This window comes from Cynoglossus semilaevis, chromosome 10, assembly GCF_000523025.1.
Source record: "Cynoglossus semilaevis isolate Cse_v1.0 chromosome 10, Cse_v1.0, whole genome shotgun sequence".
In the NCBI taxonomy this organism is placed as follows: Eukaryota; Metazoa; Chordata; class Actinopteri; order Pleuronectiformes; family Cynoglossidae; genus Cynoglossus; species Cynoglossus semilaevis.
This window is the reverse complement of record NC_024316.1, coordinates 4,104,097-4,121,546: the sequence shown is the minus strand read 5'-3', so window position 1 is coordinate 4,121,546 and position 17,450 is coordinate 4,104,097. Positions and strand designations below refer to the sequence as shown.

Below are 17,450 nucleotides of genomic sequence, written 5' to 3'. Positions count from 1 at the left end.
CAACTTCCAGAAGTTGTCGGGTCCTGTGCCTCATTTAAAATTCCTTCTGGCACCACCTTCAGGGAAAAATAAATAATGACCACTTGACTGGAGTATAATGGGGTCTGCTGACTGACCGTTTGGTCAATGAGTGTTAATGTGTATGACTGGTACAGCAGACTCTCCTTAAAAACATCCCCACATGTTCACCCTTCTGGTACTGAACTATATGTATATTTATTGAACTAAAATCAAAATTCAAGATTTTGATTGGCCATTTGTGCATAAAGCCAGACAGTTCAGACACACAAATTCTTGAGCGGAGCTCGCTTCGCAGCCAAGTACGGTAAATAGTTGGAATAAATAAATACTATAATACTAGTGAAAACACAAAATACTAGGTATACCAGAAAAATATGAATAAATTAAGAGTGAATGTTTTTTGTGTATTGAAAAATATTACACAATAAACACGGTGTGATGATAAGAAACTATTTCACTTACAAACAGCAAGTCTAATCTCAACAATTTCCAAATTTGAAATGTAATAAAGATCTATGGTAATTTCAATAGTTATGTTGCACTTATAACTGTTGGTGAGTAATTACAATCTGCAGTGAATCTGTTTTGCATTTGTATTCTTTAAATACAAGGACAGTAGTCCCACAGTCATCCAGTGGGGCTGTAAGTGTGTCACATGTGAACTTGCTGAATGTCAGATCTGTAGTCGATAATTCATATTTGCCTCATTCTTTGTTTGTCTCTTTGCCAATTTGGCTCTCTCTTATTGCATTTTCCACTATCAACCACTTTCCTCACTGTATCGCTCAGCCATTTCCTGCAGAAGAGTGCAACTCACATTAGCCAAGCATTTGTCTTGCTGATGAGATTAATGTCGGTTACACTGTGAGTGCTCATTGCATTATAAGATGCTGACTGCCGGTTTGATACCAACCCATCACTCCAGCTTAATTCCATTATTTCTTTTGAAAGGGCTCAGTGTTAACACCTTTTAAATTACATTTGTTGGACTCAGTCAGACTGAGTTTTCCAGCCTGTACTTGAAATGTGTCATTGCGGGTGTTTTAGGTTTGGAAATATTTCATTTTTTCTTTGGTTGTGTGGAAAGCCAGGGGATTGAGTGCTTCAAAGGCTGACTTCAAGACAAACACCAGCTTCTATTGAAGCTACTGGTAGCGGACATCATTTTAATCTCCCTGTGGGAGAATACATATTCTGTGTTGTAGTTCTAAACTGTATGATATGATTAAGCTGCCCCTGGGTTACATCGTAAACAACTCCAGTTGTTATGTGACTTGTGTGCTGCTGACACACACCCTCGTTTGCAGTACACAAAGGAAATAGAAATGGAGCTGGAACAGATTAAGATGAAGGATGAGTGGTAATGAGAAAAGAAAGATCTCAGGAAACACATCGCACGATTGTTTCCAAAGCTTTTTTATCGTTGTGTGTTCAAATCAACCATGGAATTCAGGATATGCTGTTTGATTACAGCACAATACACCTGTATTTTTAGTTAGAAAATGTGTCCAAGATGCAGCTCAACATAAGACAGAAGTATTGGGAAAATGATTGGCATCATAACAGAGACTAGTAAACGTTAACATCAAACCATGAAGCTAAAATACCTTAAGGTCAACCTTGTTGGCCTTCTGTGTTGATGACATCTACACTCTCTAAACTCTGGGTGGGGTTGCATCACTAATGATTAGCTAATAGAGGTGAACGTTTTACAAAAATATGGCAGTTATAGCTTTAATTTAGCATTGTTTAGTTAATATATGCAAATCTTTCTAAATAATTTGGTATTTAAATAGACAGCAAACAATGTCCTGCCATTAAATTTTGACACAATGACCGTCAGAAAATGTATTAAATAAAAACTCATCACATATATGTGCTGTACAACTGACATAAAAGCTAAACAAAGAGTAGATGTACAACGGCCTAAAAACAAAACTCCACATAACCTTCAAATCCACTCACGTACTGCGCTCTCCATTTCATACCTCATCACTATGCTGGGAAAATATTTCACTCAATATCATGAACAGCAAAGAAGCAGAGGTGGAGAAAGTCATTTTCTTCTTTAAACATTTGCTCAGCGCTCTCAGTGTGAGAAGAAATGCACAGAGCTGTAGTGCTCATAGCTGGACCATTCTTCAGCTGCACTTTCAAGCTTCCATTAATTTTAACGAGGGCCTAATCTCACAGGAGAAAAATGCAGCCCCAGACCATTACAGAGCATCTCTATGCCGCACTGACAGTAACTGATGTTTTTCATCACTCCATACATTATACAGTACCAATAATCATTGATCATTTCACATGACTATTCCGTTAGTACTTCTACCCCAACTAAACTATGCATGATGTTCTAACCATCGACACTATCGTGTACTTTACGCTGGTTGTCAATAAGCAGCAAACCCTGTGTTTGAGAAAAGCCAATCGAAACCAATCAATTTCCATCACTGAACTACCATAGCTAATGCTAAGCATCTTTGCCATGTGTTTTCAGTGAGTTTGTGTCATGGCTGATAGAGAGCGGAGAGATCAGTAAACCTGAAGAAGGAGTCAACCTGGGCCAGGCTTTACTGGAGAATGGCATCATACACCACGGTAAGACAAAAAAAAACCCTGATTATTTATATGTGTCTCATATTATTTCTGCTTTTGTGATTCAGTGACATTCACATCCATATATTGTGTATGGAATACACCAATACACACACTTGTCCAGGCAGTTTCTGAGGGGACATTTTTTGCATCACTAGCCCAGACCGCTGTGACGATTCACCCCGCTGCCTTGCCAAGGAAATTTGCTGAGATTTAACTTTCATATTCTTTAATACCTGTGGAAAATCCCCAAAATCCTCCTCCACATGAGCCCATAACCGCAGAGCGGTGCAGTGATGACATGAAGTCCTCTGGGGGATTGCAGTGGGGCTTTGTAGGTAAATTAGAGAGGCCTGTGCCCTGGAGGTACAAGGTGCAGAGAATGTACCACCTGAAGGAGGGTGTGAACAGAAAAGATTTCACAGAGAGAATCTCCTCATTTACAGAATCTCAAGTCGTGCATCACGTTTCAAAAGAGACATATGTAGTTAAAGGAGAGACAGTCGACCACATCACAGTACAAAAGACAATCTTTATCCACATAACTGTACATGTCCCTGCCTGAAAACTCGCCACTTCCTACTCAAATGTTTACCATTCAGACGACCGCGTCTCTAAATTCCACATTGGAGAATTTTTTACTGTCTGATTTTGTGGCACATTCTTCTGGGTTTTAGAAAGTCACATTAAGTCTAGACTTAGAAAAACAGCAGCAGCTTGTTTTAGCCTCTGCCAACTCGGTGCACTAAAAACCAAACTGCCTCTGATTGGCTGAATTCACTGTTAGCTTGTGTCACTTTGTGTGCATTATAGTGTTTTTCATTTATTTTTTGATTGATTAATTATTTGAAATGAAAATGTTTTGGTTTGTGTGTGGGTTTTGAGTTGTTTTTGGTTTTTCATGAGGCCTGGCAGCTCCTGTGCCTTAGTAAATATTGACAGTGCAGGACATGGCTCCATCAACCAAAACACACAGTTGCTGCAGCCTTTTCTCCAAACATTGACTTTTTTGCCCTAACTTCAGAAAATACTACCCATTGATTTGGAGCTACTGTAGAAATGTCCTTCACATTACTACTAATACTGCTTGAAACACACTGAAAATCCCAAAAGTGTTGCTGCCCAATCCTAGAAGATTATCAGGTTTTGAATCCTCAACTACCTGCCCTATTGTTATGCTCTTGTCATAATTGATCAAGTCCTGACCATAACTTCTCATCTTAGATATTTAGATATTTTACACCAGCAGCTTTATTAATCCTGAATTTGATGCTCATATATTGCTTTAAACAGCTCCTCTGGTGGCAGCCTAATAAGGGATGTCAATTTGTTGAACCTAAAATTTCTTTACTCTGCAAAATTTCTCAGGGGGTGGAGTCAGTTTGGATATGATTCACGTCTTGCAGCAGATGCTGACTCATCTGTATGGAATCTGCCTGTGAATATGGAAAATATAATTCAGGCTTAACTCTGACCTAGTTGTAATTTAGTCGTGACACGGAAACACACCTGATCCGTGTGTGTATTTGGACAAGATGTAAAAATCTTAAAGAAGAAAATGTGGCGATGAGTTGTAGACAAAACTGAGAGACTCGAGTTTTGTTCAGTTTTTTATAAAAAATGTAAACATTTCCCTGGAAACAGGATTAAATGAAAACGATCTGTCTTTGTCACTGCCTAATTAAACTTGAACTAAAACAGTGTTGTTTTCTTCTGGTGACGCTTCAGTGTCAGACAAGCATCAGTTCAAGAATGAGCAGGTGTTGTACCGATTCCGCTACGACGACGGCACCTACAAGGCCCGCAGTGAGATGGAGGACATTATGTCGAAGGTAAATATAAATTGTTATGTACCATTTGCTACGTATGCCTTTATTTTAATCTCCATACTTATTTGTATTTGTATCCTTGTTTTCTGCATAAGCTTTACGCACACATCAGTTTATGTCCTTATTCAACAGGAATCCCTGGAGACAATAATCCCTCCTCAGAGTAAACTGAATCACGGATGTAATAAACATTAAGGTTATGCAGGCTTTAGTTTGTTCTTAGCTCCAATTTGTTGAAGTGAAATCTCCTGCCCTGCAGCCATGTTTGTTCTTGTTTTCCTAAGGTGTGTTCGGTCTGTGAGTCAGCTGCTCACGTCTTTTCCTCTCTTTCAGGGCGTGAGGCTCTACTGTCGCCTCCACAGCCTCCACATGCCTGTCATCAAGTGAGTACCTGCCCTCCTCCCCATCCCCTTCCTTCCTCTCCCTTCCATATATGCTAATGTCCCTGCTTTTCCAGGTGCCTTAATGCATATTCATGCAGGGTTTACGCTCAGTCCACATCACCTTTCCTGTAATGACCCAACAAACTGTGGAGCTGCCAAGGACAGCAGCCCTTAAACCCCCTTCTAGCCTCACAACCTGCACACAGTGCCACACTTTAGCCTCAGCCGCTGCCACAGCAGAGACGACCATGTGTTTAAAATTCATTTGAAATGGAAGCGAAGCAGAGGACACGGTTTCGTGACTGCAGGTTTATCTGAGGCTGCTGTAATAGGATGAAGAACTATTGTGAGCATTTGTCTCCTTATCTCTGCGGCATGGGGGGTTGGTTCAGTTTACAAAACTTTAGTGGGAGAAAAATAATGATGCCCTGACAGCCCTCAAACACAAAAACACTTTCTCTGTCCTGCTGCAGTCTCTCCTGCTTCCACATTATCGGTCTGTCCATCACTCACACACCGTCTGAGGTGGCCCCAGGTTTGCTATCAGCTCAAACAAAGAGCTTTTTGGTCTTGGTTCAAATCCTATTAACATACAAAGGCAGTGCCTCTAATTACCAGTGTATGTAATACAGCCTGGGCTTTTTAATTCCACATTAGCCTCGCTCTCTAAATAGCTATAATTAATTACAAAGTTAAAGGGTGAGGGATGTTTTGCATGGAATTAATAATGAAGAATTGTGCTTTGTTTTTTCATTCATTTTACAGGGTCAATTTCAGACACTTAAAGGGTGACTTTTTTAAAGCATATTTTATCAATTTGATTTAGCAACTTTAATTTATTAGCTAACTTTTACGTCTCTTTGCTAAAATGTAGCTATTTCTGATGAAACTTTTTAGCACATTTATCCATTTATGACCTCACATATTTCCCTAATTGATTCACTATTTGTAGTTACCTTAATCCCTAACTCATTTGGGCTATCATAGACCGTACATAGTGGTGCAGTGGTGAGACACTGAAAAGATAAAAAAGTTGTTGTTATTGTTTTTGTTGTGGATTCCACTCATAATTTACTCTGTGTTGAAACGTTCTTGTCAAATGCGATACCAACCACACTTCCTTTGTAGATGCACAGCGATCTGTCGACCACATATGTTTACGACAAAGTTTAAAAGACAAAGTTGATGTTGTTCCGACTGGATTTAGAAAAATGTGGTATACCAATACTGTACCTCAACATACCTTAGAATTATAGTGCAGAAAAATACTTTCATACATACATAAATACTCAAAGTGCTGACACTGAACTCTATCATACAGTCTTTTTTATTAAAAACTGTAACCTTTTTTTGAACTCTTTTGCCCCTCTAGGGACAGAGACCACCACCTGAAAACCTTTAAATCTGTGGTGCCGGCAAGTAAACTGGTGGACTGGCTTCTCTCACAGGTAAAAATAGTTGACTTTCTCCTTTCAGTACAAAGAGTACAAAATACTAAAAAGGCACAGAAAGTGGAGTAATTCATAAAAACTCTTCACAATAAGAATCTTTTTCTGAGGTCATCTTATAATAATCCCAGAATTGTACCTTTTTTAGGGACATTAAGAATGTAATTATGTAAATGCAATCAGGTAATCATATCAATTTATTTCAGAATACACATTTTTATAAACAATAAAGATGATTATATTTCTACCACTCTACGAACTGCACATATGGCAACTTTTACCAAAACCACACTCAAATCGTTTGGATCTAGAAGGAAATGTATAGAGCAGACATTATATATGGCAGTTCAACAGAAACATTTGAAAACATGCCTAAAGAGGTACAACTGCAAATAGTTTTATTTCTATTTATACACTGTCAACACCTGTCTTATTAAACAGATTCAGTTCTGCGCTCTGTTCATAATAATGATGCGCTTGGATTTATCTGCTGAAATACATTGAGACGCCTCAGGTGTGTATCCTGATCCGTCTCTGTCTTCCTCGAGACATATTTATTTTCACATGCTGGTTTCACAAATCATCATCTTCACACCAGCGCATACACAGATAAATCGGTCCAGCTGTGCTGTCGTCTGCTGAGCATGAAAAGGTGTGAACAGCCTTTAGAGGTGGCTGACTGGCTGACTGGCTGACTGGCTGACTGGCTGACTGGCTAACTGACTGTGTGCGTCATTCATTTGGTTTCCCAGGGAGACTGTTCGACCCGAGAGGATGCAGTGACGCTCGGCGTAGGGCTCTGCAACAGTGGCTTCATGCACCACGGTCAGTCACACACACATGTACATGATGGTTGTACTGTATGAACACACACGCTGAAGTAACGTGGTCAATTATTACCTTAGAACAGGTGAAATGAGGCCAATGCTGCCACTATAATTTCATTGGTGGGTCACATCATGTTGGACATTCAATACAGAAAATCCATATATTTTACAAATACCATTTGTGTAATTCAAGTACTGTGCATTACTATAGTGCAAACAGTTTTTACTAACTAAAGAATTTTAATAATTAAAAAGAATAAGAAAAATGATTATTGACATCTAGTCACAGAGTAGATATGAACCGTTTGCGGGCCAGATGTGGCCCACGGGCCAAAAGGTTCATATTTCTATTTTCATGCCTCATATGTTTATTTGCCTCCTGTTGTATTTTGTGTCATTTAATTACCTATAAACCATTTGCCCATGTTTGTTTTTTTCCACTCACTCTTTCTTTATATTCCTCCTCATTTAGTCATAAGTTAAAAAAAGGTCAGACCATTGTAAATCGTTGCACCCTGAGTTTATCCAAGTCTGTAACCTCACTGACCACGTCCATGTGGAGCGACTGTGGTTCAAGCCCAGCGTGTTGAATGTAAACAGCATTAGCAGTGTACCCTAACCAGAGCTATTTGGCTTTGCTACACGTCTGTCTGGGTCAGAGCACCGAGCTGTGACTGCCAGTTGATCTTAAATTTAACTGGACGTCATTGGTAGAGGTGTATGCCCAGTGAGAAGCACTTAGAAAAAAGTGGTCGATGATGGAAAACTCAAGTACCTGTTAACACCAAGTGGTGCATGCTGTATACTAGCGTATTTGAAACAATAGTAGAAAAGTGAATTGCATTTGATTTTCAGAGTAGGTTAGAGTAAAAAGAAAAAGCACACACTGCAGATGTGCAAAGGAGGATCATCTGAAATACTGCAGTGGTTTCAGAAGTTACTCTACTTCTCTCTTGAGAATAACGTTTCCCTTTCTAGAATATGATGTCAGGTTTGTACATCAGATGACATTTAGGGAAAATGTAAATACTAGTGGAAATATATAATCATTTATTTTTGGTCCATCTAAAAAGATTCTGCCAAGGAAATGTTAACGAAGAAATCTTAAGTGGCTTTATCAACTATAACAAAATATTACATAACAACAAAATAAAAAAAATATTTCTGACACCAATAAAGAACTTTTACTGACTAGTCTGTGACAGAACTCTGCCCCCCCCCCCCCCTTTCTTTTTGGTAACCACTGATACTTTACACATAGTCATTTCTCATGAATGGACACAGCATAACATTTCTGATTATTCTGAGTGTTGTTCTTCACACTGATATTAATTTTTTTTAAAAGTTAGGCATTGTTAAACAGAAGAATTACCTACACATAGGTATTTTACTTTAACTTTTGCAGTTGTGGGCCCTGAACCAGCCTTTGGGCAACTCTGCCATGTGGCACATTTTCTTTTCCTTTTTTCTGAATCCAGTTCTAAGCCAGTTTTTTGCTATCATTCACTGACAGCTGATCAGTTCCTTCTGAGCTGTCAGAACAGCTCTCGCTTCTGTTTTTATTGACTTTAAAACACACACACACACACACACACACACACCTACTTCTCGCTACCATCTGTTTGAAGGAGTCACCTGTTCCTTTTGACTCCCCTTCCTCCTGCACTTCTGTAGGGTCACAGCCTGGCTCTGTCAAAGCTCTCCTCTCACCTCTCCTCTGCTGACGTCACTCTTTGTTGTGCTTTGTCGACTCTTGGCCTGTTCTCTGACACCTGGGTCCTTTTGAACCCCTGTCCACACTCCCTCTCTGTCTCTGTTTGGAAAATGACAACAAATATCAAAGCTGAATTATATCTTTTTGGTATTCAGGTGTGCGCACAGTTCTATACCAGGTTTTGTTTTTCAATATAAATAAATAAATGTTCTTTTAACCTTAAGTCTCCTTTTTCCCCTTTTCTCATTTTTCTTATTTCCTTTAAAGAAATATAATTAAGTGCTGATTTATATATATATATATATATATATATATATTAGAGTATTTTAGAATCTTAGGGCATCAGGTCCTGGTTGAGGACTTTTAAAAGAATGCAACCAGACTTTATCCTCTCATCCAAAAGGCATCTTCAGTTCTGAAATTGTTGCTACACATTTTGGAACCTGAAGTGAAAAGGCGTTTTGAACGATGATGGTGAAATATGTTCTCGAGCCTTAAGCAAGTCCAGTTGTCTACTTCCACACACCCTCAGATGAGTCACAACCTTCGCAGATCTGGTCAAAGTTCTGGACGCTCCAAACAGATGATATAAAAACTCTTTAATAGACCAAGGAGAGATGTTTTTATTTAAATGTCTCTGAGATGATTACATTCATGCTTGGCATAGAAATCTGTCTTTCTTCTGATTGTGTATTGTATTGTGTATCTATGGCATTGTAGTAGAGGTTTCTGGAACAACACACCCTCCAGTCACTACACTGTATGGCCACGGCCCACATGACTCACGGGAAATGCGTGTTTGAGTTGCTGTGAGACCAGCTAAGGTGTTAAGGGGGCGTGGCCTGTGTGTTTGACAGTGTTTGTGGAGGCATTAGTTTGTCTGAATGTGCCAGATGATTTCAAAATCTCTGAACACCTGGGTACCTGAGGCCCTCGGCTTCACACAAACCACACTTGCACGCTTCACCTAGTAATATTTGGCTGCTTTGATATTTCCATGAACTTTGGGCCTCATAGCATTAACATTAACTTGTCTGCGACCCAACACTTTCACAAATACGATCATGAAGATTTCAGTGCCTCTAAAGCCACCAGGCTCTTGATAATCCTTCTCAAGCAGGCTGCAAAAAATTATGCAACTGGAGAAGCATGTGTTTTGTGCTTCTGATAGTTTTTTTGAAAGCTCTCATGTGTTTGGATGGAGGCTCAGACACACACATCATAAAGTTCCTCGTCTTCTCTGGAGACTCGTTCTGACCTCAGTGTGTGTTGGCTCCGACCCACATGTGGTTTTGCATCCAGATGTTTGAAGTTGTGTGAGCATAATGAGCTAATGATCTAATCCGCAGTTATCTTGTTTGTGCCCGCAGATTAAGCGACAGCTTTTTATGTCTTTCTGCAGGGACCAACAAAACAAGGCCAACATTAAATGATCTCATGAAAGGCCGACATTTTAACCAACCTTTAATTGGAAAAAATGACATGTAACCATTTTGCTATTTGGAATTTGTCAGTGCTTCCTGTTAACATGTTCATTTTCTTCCGTAGTTTTGGAGAAGAGTGAGTTCAAAGATGAGTCCCAGTTTTTCCGTTTCTATGCGGATGAGGAAACCGAAGGCACGAGCACCAAGAGCAAGCAGCTGCAACGCAATGACTTCAAGCTCATTGAAAACATCTTGGCCAAGTCTCTTGTGGTGAGATGAATGCACATATGCACTCTCTCTCACACAGACACACACAGACTCCATATGGTTCAACACATGGAAATTCTCCAGCTTACTTTATCAATTTTTGTTCTATTTGGTGGAAAATATTAGTGTTAAAACAGAGATTTAAACAGAGTCTGAACTAAATATGCAATAGAATGCTTGCAATAGAGAAATGAATGTCATTGTGACCACCTATATTTGTTTGCATATTGACATTATGGGGTCTTTTCTAGAGACAGACACACGAACCAGCTGCCGCCGCTGGTTTGATTTTAAAAATAGTCTGCAGGAAGTAGGAATGTCACTATAATGTCCTCTGACGTCATTGTCATAAATCCTCTTTTCTGTTCTCAGTACCATTGACAAAGACAATGTTCTGAATTTAGTGTGATCACTTCAACAGTCAACATGATATGTTTAAGACAACCATTTGTAGCCAGTATTAACACCCTTTTATTTTGAAAGTCTCTGATCCAAACAGGCTGTTTCTGGTGAGTGAGGCGGATTTTTTCCATTTCCATCTAGAGGAGGCAAATAAAAAGCACAACAACTAATTATAATTCTGTCTGCGAGTGGACATGGAGTGTGTGGGAATGTTTGCACAATCATGTGGTGTTAGCACTTTCATCCCCATTCCTAATGATGTGCTTTACGGTTCTTTATTCCTCCAAATTGGATTGTAGTGTACAATCAAACATTGTGCTTTGCTGGTGACTTGAAGTCAGTGCCTGAGACCATGAGATTGTCAAACAAAAATTGAACTACTATTACAAAATATTATTAATTATCATTACAAAGAAGCTTGATTTACCAAAATAGTTAGATTAGAACCGATTTATTTACAACTGTTTTTTTAGGAAGTGAACAGATTATTAAAGTTCACTTTCCTCAGGGAAATTTAGAAGCTTACCAGAAATCCCTTTTAACTCTGCGAGTCAGGGTAAATCTCACTATCTGCCTGTTCACACACAGTAAAAGTGATTTTTCCCTCCTTGATTAGCTCAACTAATTCCCCCTCCTGGCTAAAAGTGGGGTAAAGTGGAGGAACCCTTTATTCAACACAGCCATCTCCTCTGATGAAACAGCAGATTTCTCTCTTATCACAGCCATGCAGCAGGAAGATGGTCCCAGTGGTAGCTTACACTAATGGATGCTGGCTAATGTGTTTGGTGATGACAGCGTTTAACTTAGTCTCACCCCAACAGGGAATACAATACAGTAGGAGGAGCAGAGAAGTAGGTTTTTAGATGCACCACAGCTGATGTGTGATGAAAACCACTGGTTCTGAAGAAACAATTTAATATGCTGTCCAAAGTGATGAGAAATGGGTGTGTTAGTATATGAGTAGACAAATATAGAAGGGTAAAGTGCCAGCATTTCCACATGATTGCTCCTGAAACATCGTAGCATATTATCTGTGTCCATCAGTCACCAGTCTGAGTGTTAGCAGTGAACGTGTTGATGTTCTCCTGTGTCAGATACACCCCGAGGAGGAGGACTACGGCTTTGAGATTGAGGAGAAAAACAAGGCCATTGTGGTGAAATCTGTCACCAAGGGCTCACATGACACAGTAACAGTCAACACACACACACACTCACTGCACAGTCACACACACACACACACACACACAGCCCCAGGGTATTAGTTCCAGTAGAGAATGGTTGTCTACAGTTGGACAGTTAGCTGTCAGGCTCCATCCGTTCCTTCTCAAAGGTCACTGGAGTGACTGACGGCTGCTCCATTAGACGTGCTACACTCTCATCACCTCCGCAAAACACTTACACATGTGAAGCATTTAAGTTATTACAAACACAGCCTGGGGGATTTAAAGTACACACAATGTTGACGAGGGGCATGTCGGTGTAATGTCCCAGACTAAAAAAACACTCATATTTTACTGTTTACTAAATAAGTATTAGACAGTGACTGTCACTGCTGTCTAAAAGATGTCCTTTAGACACGCCTGTTTTTTTCTTCAGTTACCTGCTCTCCACAAGGTGCCACAGGCCTCACATTTCTCTTCAACCTTCTTTTTTTCTATTCTTTTAATCTGCTTTTAACAAAAAAACATCTTGGCAACAAAATGGTTTGTATTTGCCGAAATGGAATTTGAAATAATTTATGATCTTATGATCTATCTTTCAATCTTTTCCTTACTCTGGATTGAATCCAGTGGACCAGATCACTTAAAAAATCCATCAGAAGATATGTATTTTTAGAATGTAGTTTGGGTATAGTGGAATATACCTTAGCCTTGAGGTGCAGACTTAAATTCTTTTCTCTCCCTCTTTTATTTACTTTTACTTCCACTAACAATCAGATGGATTTTGTTTGATAATTAAGTAGTACAACATTCATTTTTTTACCACTCCTCTCAGCATATCTGTACTTGTTCAAGGCTAAATCTGATGGCTCAGTGGTGTTGACTTATGCTCCTGATTTCATTGGAGTAATGCCAAGCAGCAGTAGGTTTTTCTTGGCATTGTCTTGACTCATCACTGACACGGCGGAGGCAAATCACACTGTTGACCTTGTCTAATTAGCAGACTGCCTGTGTTTGCTTGTTTTGGACATGAATACATTGCTTTATTTTAATCACACATGCACGAGACAGTATTTTACATCTCCAAGGAAGGGTGAGGACGAGGACAGGAATCTATAAAATTAGATATTTTAATGTAAATACTTGCCACAGTCTACAACAAAAAAAAACTACAGTAAAATGTCCTTGTTATTGTAAGAGAGAAAATTAAAATTATTTTACATTATTATTGCAACGCTTCCCCTGGCTCCAGATCAGCCATTGCTTATTTTTATTTTAGTCATAGCACTTTTCCTCACACTGCTCTTCCCCTCATCCAATCTCTGGATAATCTTTCTTTTTCTACGCTGCCTGCTTCAAACAGTAAATCCAATTTTTTTTTTGCTCCCAGCTGCACCTTTTCCCCTCTCTCTCTGTATCTAATGCTCTTTATTCATTTCACGTTCACCAAAAATAACAGGATTTCTACTTGTGACACAGCCCTGTGCCAGAAGAGTGAATAAAGCTCAGCTGATTCCCATGGTGCTCTGAAAGAGCCTGACACACACACACACACACACACACACACATACATTCAGATGACTGTGACTCCTCCCAGTCATTCCTACCTCTATCTTGGGCCATGATCCAGATCTGGGGCCTGGGCTCAGCCAAGGCTTCCCCTCCAGAGCTGTGCCCAGGACACTGGACTCACACAGCAGACCTACAAAGGCTGCTTTATTCTCACAGGAGAAGTGAAGATGAGCAGGATGACTGTGTGTGATAATGTGCAGCAGGCTGTGATGCTTTTGGGTTTTGTCATTTGGAAAATATTTTTGAACCTGAACATATTTAAAGATCTCCTAAAAGTATGTGTAAAACAGACACCAGGGGCAGAAAATAGCACAGACAGATTCAGACACACCTGAATGTCCAACTTTATGTGGCATTGAAATAAGCTGCCATCTAAAAATAACAGCCCTCTGTTTCCTGTTTATCTGCCCAGATGGCTGGACTGCAGGTGGGCAGGAAGATCTACACCATCAACGAGGACCTGCTCTTTCTCAGGCCATTTTCCGAGGTGGAAACCATGATCAGTCAGTCCTTCTACATACGACGCTCGCTTCGACTGCTGGTCGCCACCAAAGCCAAAGAGTGAGGGAACACAGAATGAGAGATAACACAAACAAACAAATGTCTAAACACTGTATGGACTAATCTCACTGATGTTAACTCTTGTGTAAGGATTGTGAAGATACCTGACAACCCAGACAGCCTGTCCTTCAGACTCAGTGGCTCCTGTCCTCCTCATGTCCATGCTGTCAGGAAGGGTGAGTGACAGTGCACAATATAGTTTCTTTTATTTACTGTGTCTTATATTAACACAGCGTGAGACTGAGAAAATAAGAAGTAACACCCAACCAAATAGTTAGACCTGTAAGTATGTATTTATTTATAAAAATTATTTGGAAAAATTACCGATCCACCAGTACCACACACCAGTACTCGCCAACTGGTCCTTGGTACTAAAGTGGTTGAGGACTGCTGATTTAAAGGACTTATCTACAGCTGGGCTCTGTTGGCTGTCAGTGCAACATATCTTTTTCTTAATAGATGAGCAAGACCCTGACCTTGTTTTTGTAATGCCAGTGTAGGTTAAGGCTTAGAAACTGTTTAGGTGTCAGAAAGACAAACCATTTCAGACAAACTCAAAGGAAAAATTAGGTAACTGTAGCCTGCAACCACCTGTTACCTTCTGCTATTAGGATTTAATGGCCACCTGTCAGCCAGACAGCCTGTGGTCAGGGTTCAGAGCCCTGACAGAGCAAAGACTACTTTTACACACACACACATACAAACAGCTCTGTGATCTCAGGTACAAATGTGTTTGGAAAAATACAAAAAAAGAATGTTCCTCTCCTGAGCCAGATGTTTGTGACACCTACAATGTGCAAAAATAAAGAGATTTATGAGACGTTGGATAAGAGAGGAAACTCAAATGTGGAAACCAGACGTGACACAGAAAAACAGTGTGGAGACTAACTGCTGATTGGTCATAGAACATGATCTCTTGGTTCAGTTTTTTTTTTTTTTTCTCAGATTTGTTATGACCGAGGGCTTAGTCTCTGGATTTCTTGTTGCTGTTTTTTTCAAGGCACCAACATCATTTTCCTATTTTTCCTACAGTCCTTTTTCACTCCTGGTTCACTGCTTGTATGTAATACGCAATATTTTCCTCCTCCATGTCATGATTTATTACTTCGTTTTTCAATCATTCCCCATGTTTGCTGTCCAGTCATGGGCCAAGAACCCTCAAAAGTGATGTAACCACAAGCGTTCTGATTAGACGTGATGTCAGAGTGTGTATTTTTAGATCAAGATCATTGAGGTGTTGATTGGACTTCAAGGCTGTTAAGCCACTAAGAGTTCAGGACATGTTGAAACAGTGCAGAATCCTATTTGTTTGTTTTTACCTTATACACAAAACAGATTTTTTGAAGATGTGGTAAAAACTGAAAAACACCTTAAATACTTAATACTAATAATATTTTAGACATGTTTCATCTACTTTAATTTCTTGTTTACCAAAATCACATACAGTGTTGTATGAGGTTCCGCCATGTGTCACCCCATGACCTCTGACCCTGTGTTTCAGGTTGGGAGGCAGCAGGGGCCGGTCTTCAGCCCGGTCAGGTCATCCTGAAAGTGAACGGCAACAACGTCAACTGCAGTGATTATGAGGAGGTTCTGGAACACTTTACTGCACAGCACACACACCAGGAGCCTCTGAAGATGGTGAGGGGGAAAACAAACCTTCAAATTACATTTTTGTAATTGAATATATGTCAGAAATTATATTATAGTTATCAGTCAAAGTTATACAGTTCTTTGCACTGCTTGATGAAATCAGATGTAATTGATTAAATAATTGTATGGAAATTTGACCAGCCCTAATCTAATGATCGGGGAATGACCGACCGACAGATGTGTGTCATCTGATATCAGATCACAGTAAAGCAGGCTCCTCTGACCACCTACTGTGTGTAATTATCATAATGATAGATAGCTACATGACCCCAGAGAACTAAATTCAGAACCACCCCCACTACTTGTCACCTCATATTGGGCCACATTTAGATACGGAGTACTCTGTTAAGCTAGAAGAAGTGGAAGAAGCAGCTTTATTAGCCATCTGCATATACAGACAAGTATACACACATTGAAGTTTGTCCATTTAAAGCGTCGCTGAGGAGCAGCGGGCGCCCTGAGAGAGTCAGTGCAGGAATTGAATTTCCTGATAACAGGCTGGATCCTCTTACACTATGAATCCTATCCTAAAAATACATAAACGCAGACAAAAGATGAACATGCACCATATCAGTGTAACTAGCAGCAGCCATGGATGTTTATCATCAGATCTTTCCACAGTGTGGGACAGAGCCCTGTGACCTACTGTAGTCATTCCTGTTCTGGGATGCTCTATAAATTACCATTAGCAGAGTAAAAGTAACAACACAGCTACAGTATCTCTCTGACACTACAACAGAATTAGTGTAAAGGATTCATCTCTGCATCGACACAAAGTGATGTCATATGAAAAGATTTTTTGAATTTTATTGCCATTTAAGACTGCAGCTTTGGGTGGCCCAGTCCCCGACAACATAAATTACTGGCTATCGCTGCTGCTGCTGGCGACATGTAGCGAGAGTTCAACATGTTTCAGCTCAAAGGATTTTACAACCCAAAGCGACAAAAGTAGTCGGCAGAAATCTGTGTGTTCCTGCTTCCAGGAATACTCCAGGGTTATACTGTAATAAAGTAATGTAATGCCCATTGAGATTTTCATAAGAAGCTAAATCATGACTTTGGTACGTGTGCTCACACACCATATAACATGACTGATGTCAGACAGTGAAAAACTCTCAGCAGGTTGTTTTGACATTCCTACAGCAGCAGTTCATGTCTCCGGGCAGTATTTCACTAGGCTGCAGACAGAGTAGGATGTTCCACTTACTGCATAGAGCTCTACTGTTGTTTTAATGTTCTCTTCAGTCTGACCTATTCTTCCTCAGCAGTTCTTTTTGCTCACACATAGTAAACAGGCTCAGGTCAGCAGACTTGTCCTGGACTAGTTTCAGTCAGTGTTTTCTAATTCAGATAACAGGAGTACAGATTACTACAGTAGAATGTCGTTGATGCCGTCGAGTACTCTGATGAGTTCAGTGGGCCACAACCACCGACCCTGAATGAAGAATCTGTAAACACTTGAAATAGTTTCCTTCCCAATTTCTGTATAAAAAGCGTGAATATCCAGAACCTTTCCTTATCCTATCCTATCCTTTGACATATTATTGTTTAACTGATCTCTCCTTCCTGCAGTGTCAGTGGGTTTACCGTG

The 17,450-nt window shown here is 39.9% G+C and overlaps 1 protein-coding gene across 1 annotated transcript in view; it reads left to right on the top strand.

Moving 5' to 3' along the window:
* prex1 (phosphatidylinositol-3,4,5-trisphosphate-dependent Rac exchange factor 1) overlaps nucleotides 1–17,450 on the top strand; it is a 73,542-nt gene that overhangs the window by 36,591 nt on the left and 19,501 nt on the right. The window contains exons 11-21 of the mRNA XM_025059479.1: nucleotides 2,522–2,622; nucleotides 4,348–4,451; nucleotides 4,782–4,831; nucleotides 6,204–6,279; nucleotides 7,032–7,104; nucleotides 10,369–10,514; nucleotides 12,008–12,100; nucleotides 14,058–14,206; nucleotides 14,297–14,382; nucleotides 15,708–15,847; nucleotides 17,432–17,450. The exon at nucleotides 17,432–17,450 is cut by the window's right edge and continues 117 nt beyond it. Of these exons, the coding sequence (XP_024915247.1) occupies nucleotides 2,522–2,622; nucleotides 4,348–4,451; nucleotides 4,782–4,831; nucleotides 6,204–6,279; nucleotides 7,032–7,104; nucleotides 10,369–10,514; nucleotides 12,008–12,100; nucleotides 14,058–14,206; nucleotides 14,297–14,382; nucleotides 15,708–15,847; nucleotides 17,432–17,450 (1,037 nt within the window). The remainder of the gene's footprint in view (nucleotides 1–2,521; nucleotides 2,623–4,347; nucleotides 4,452–4,781; nucleotides 4,832–6,203; nucleotides 6,280–7,031; nucleotides 7,105–10,368; nucleotides 10,515–12,007; nucleotides 12,101–14,057; nucleotides 14,207–14,296; nucleotides 14,383–15,707; nucleotides 15,848–17,431) is intronic.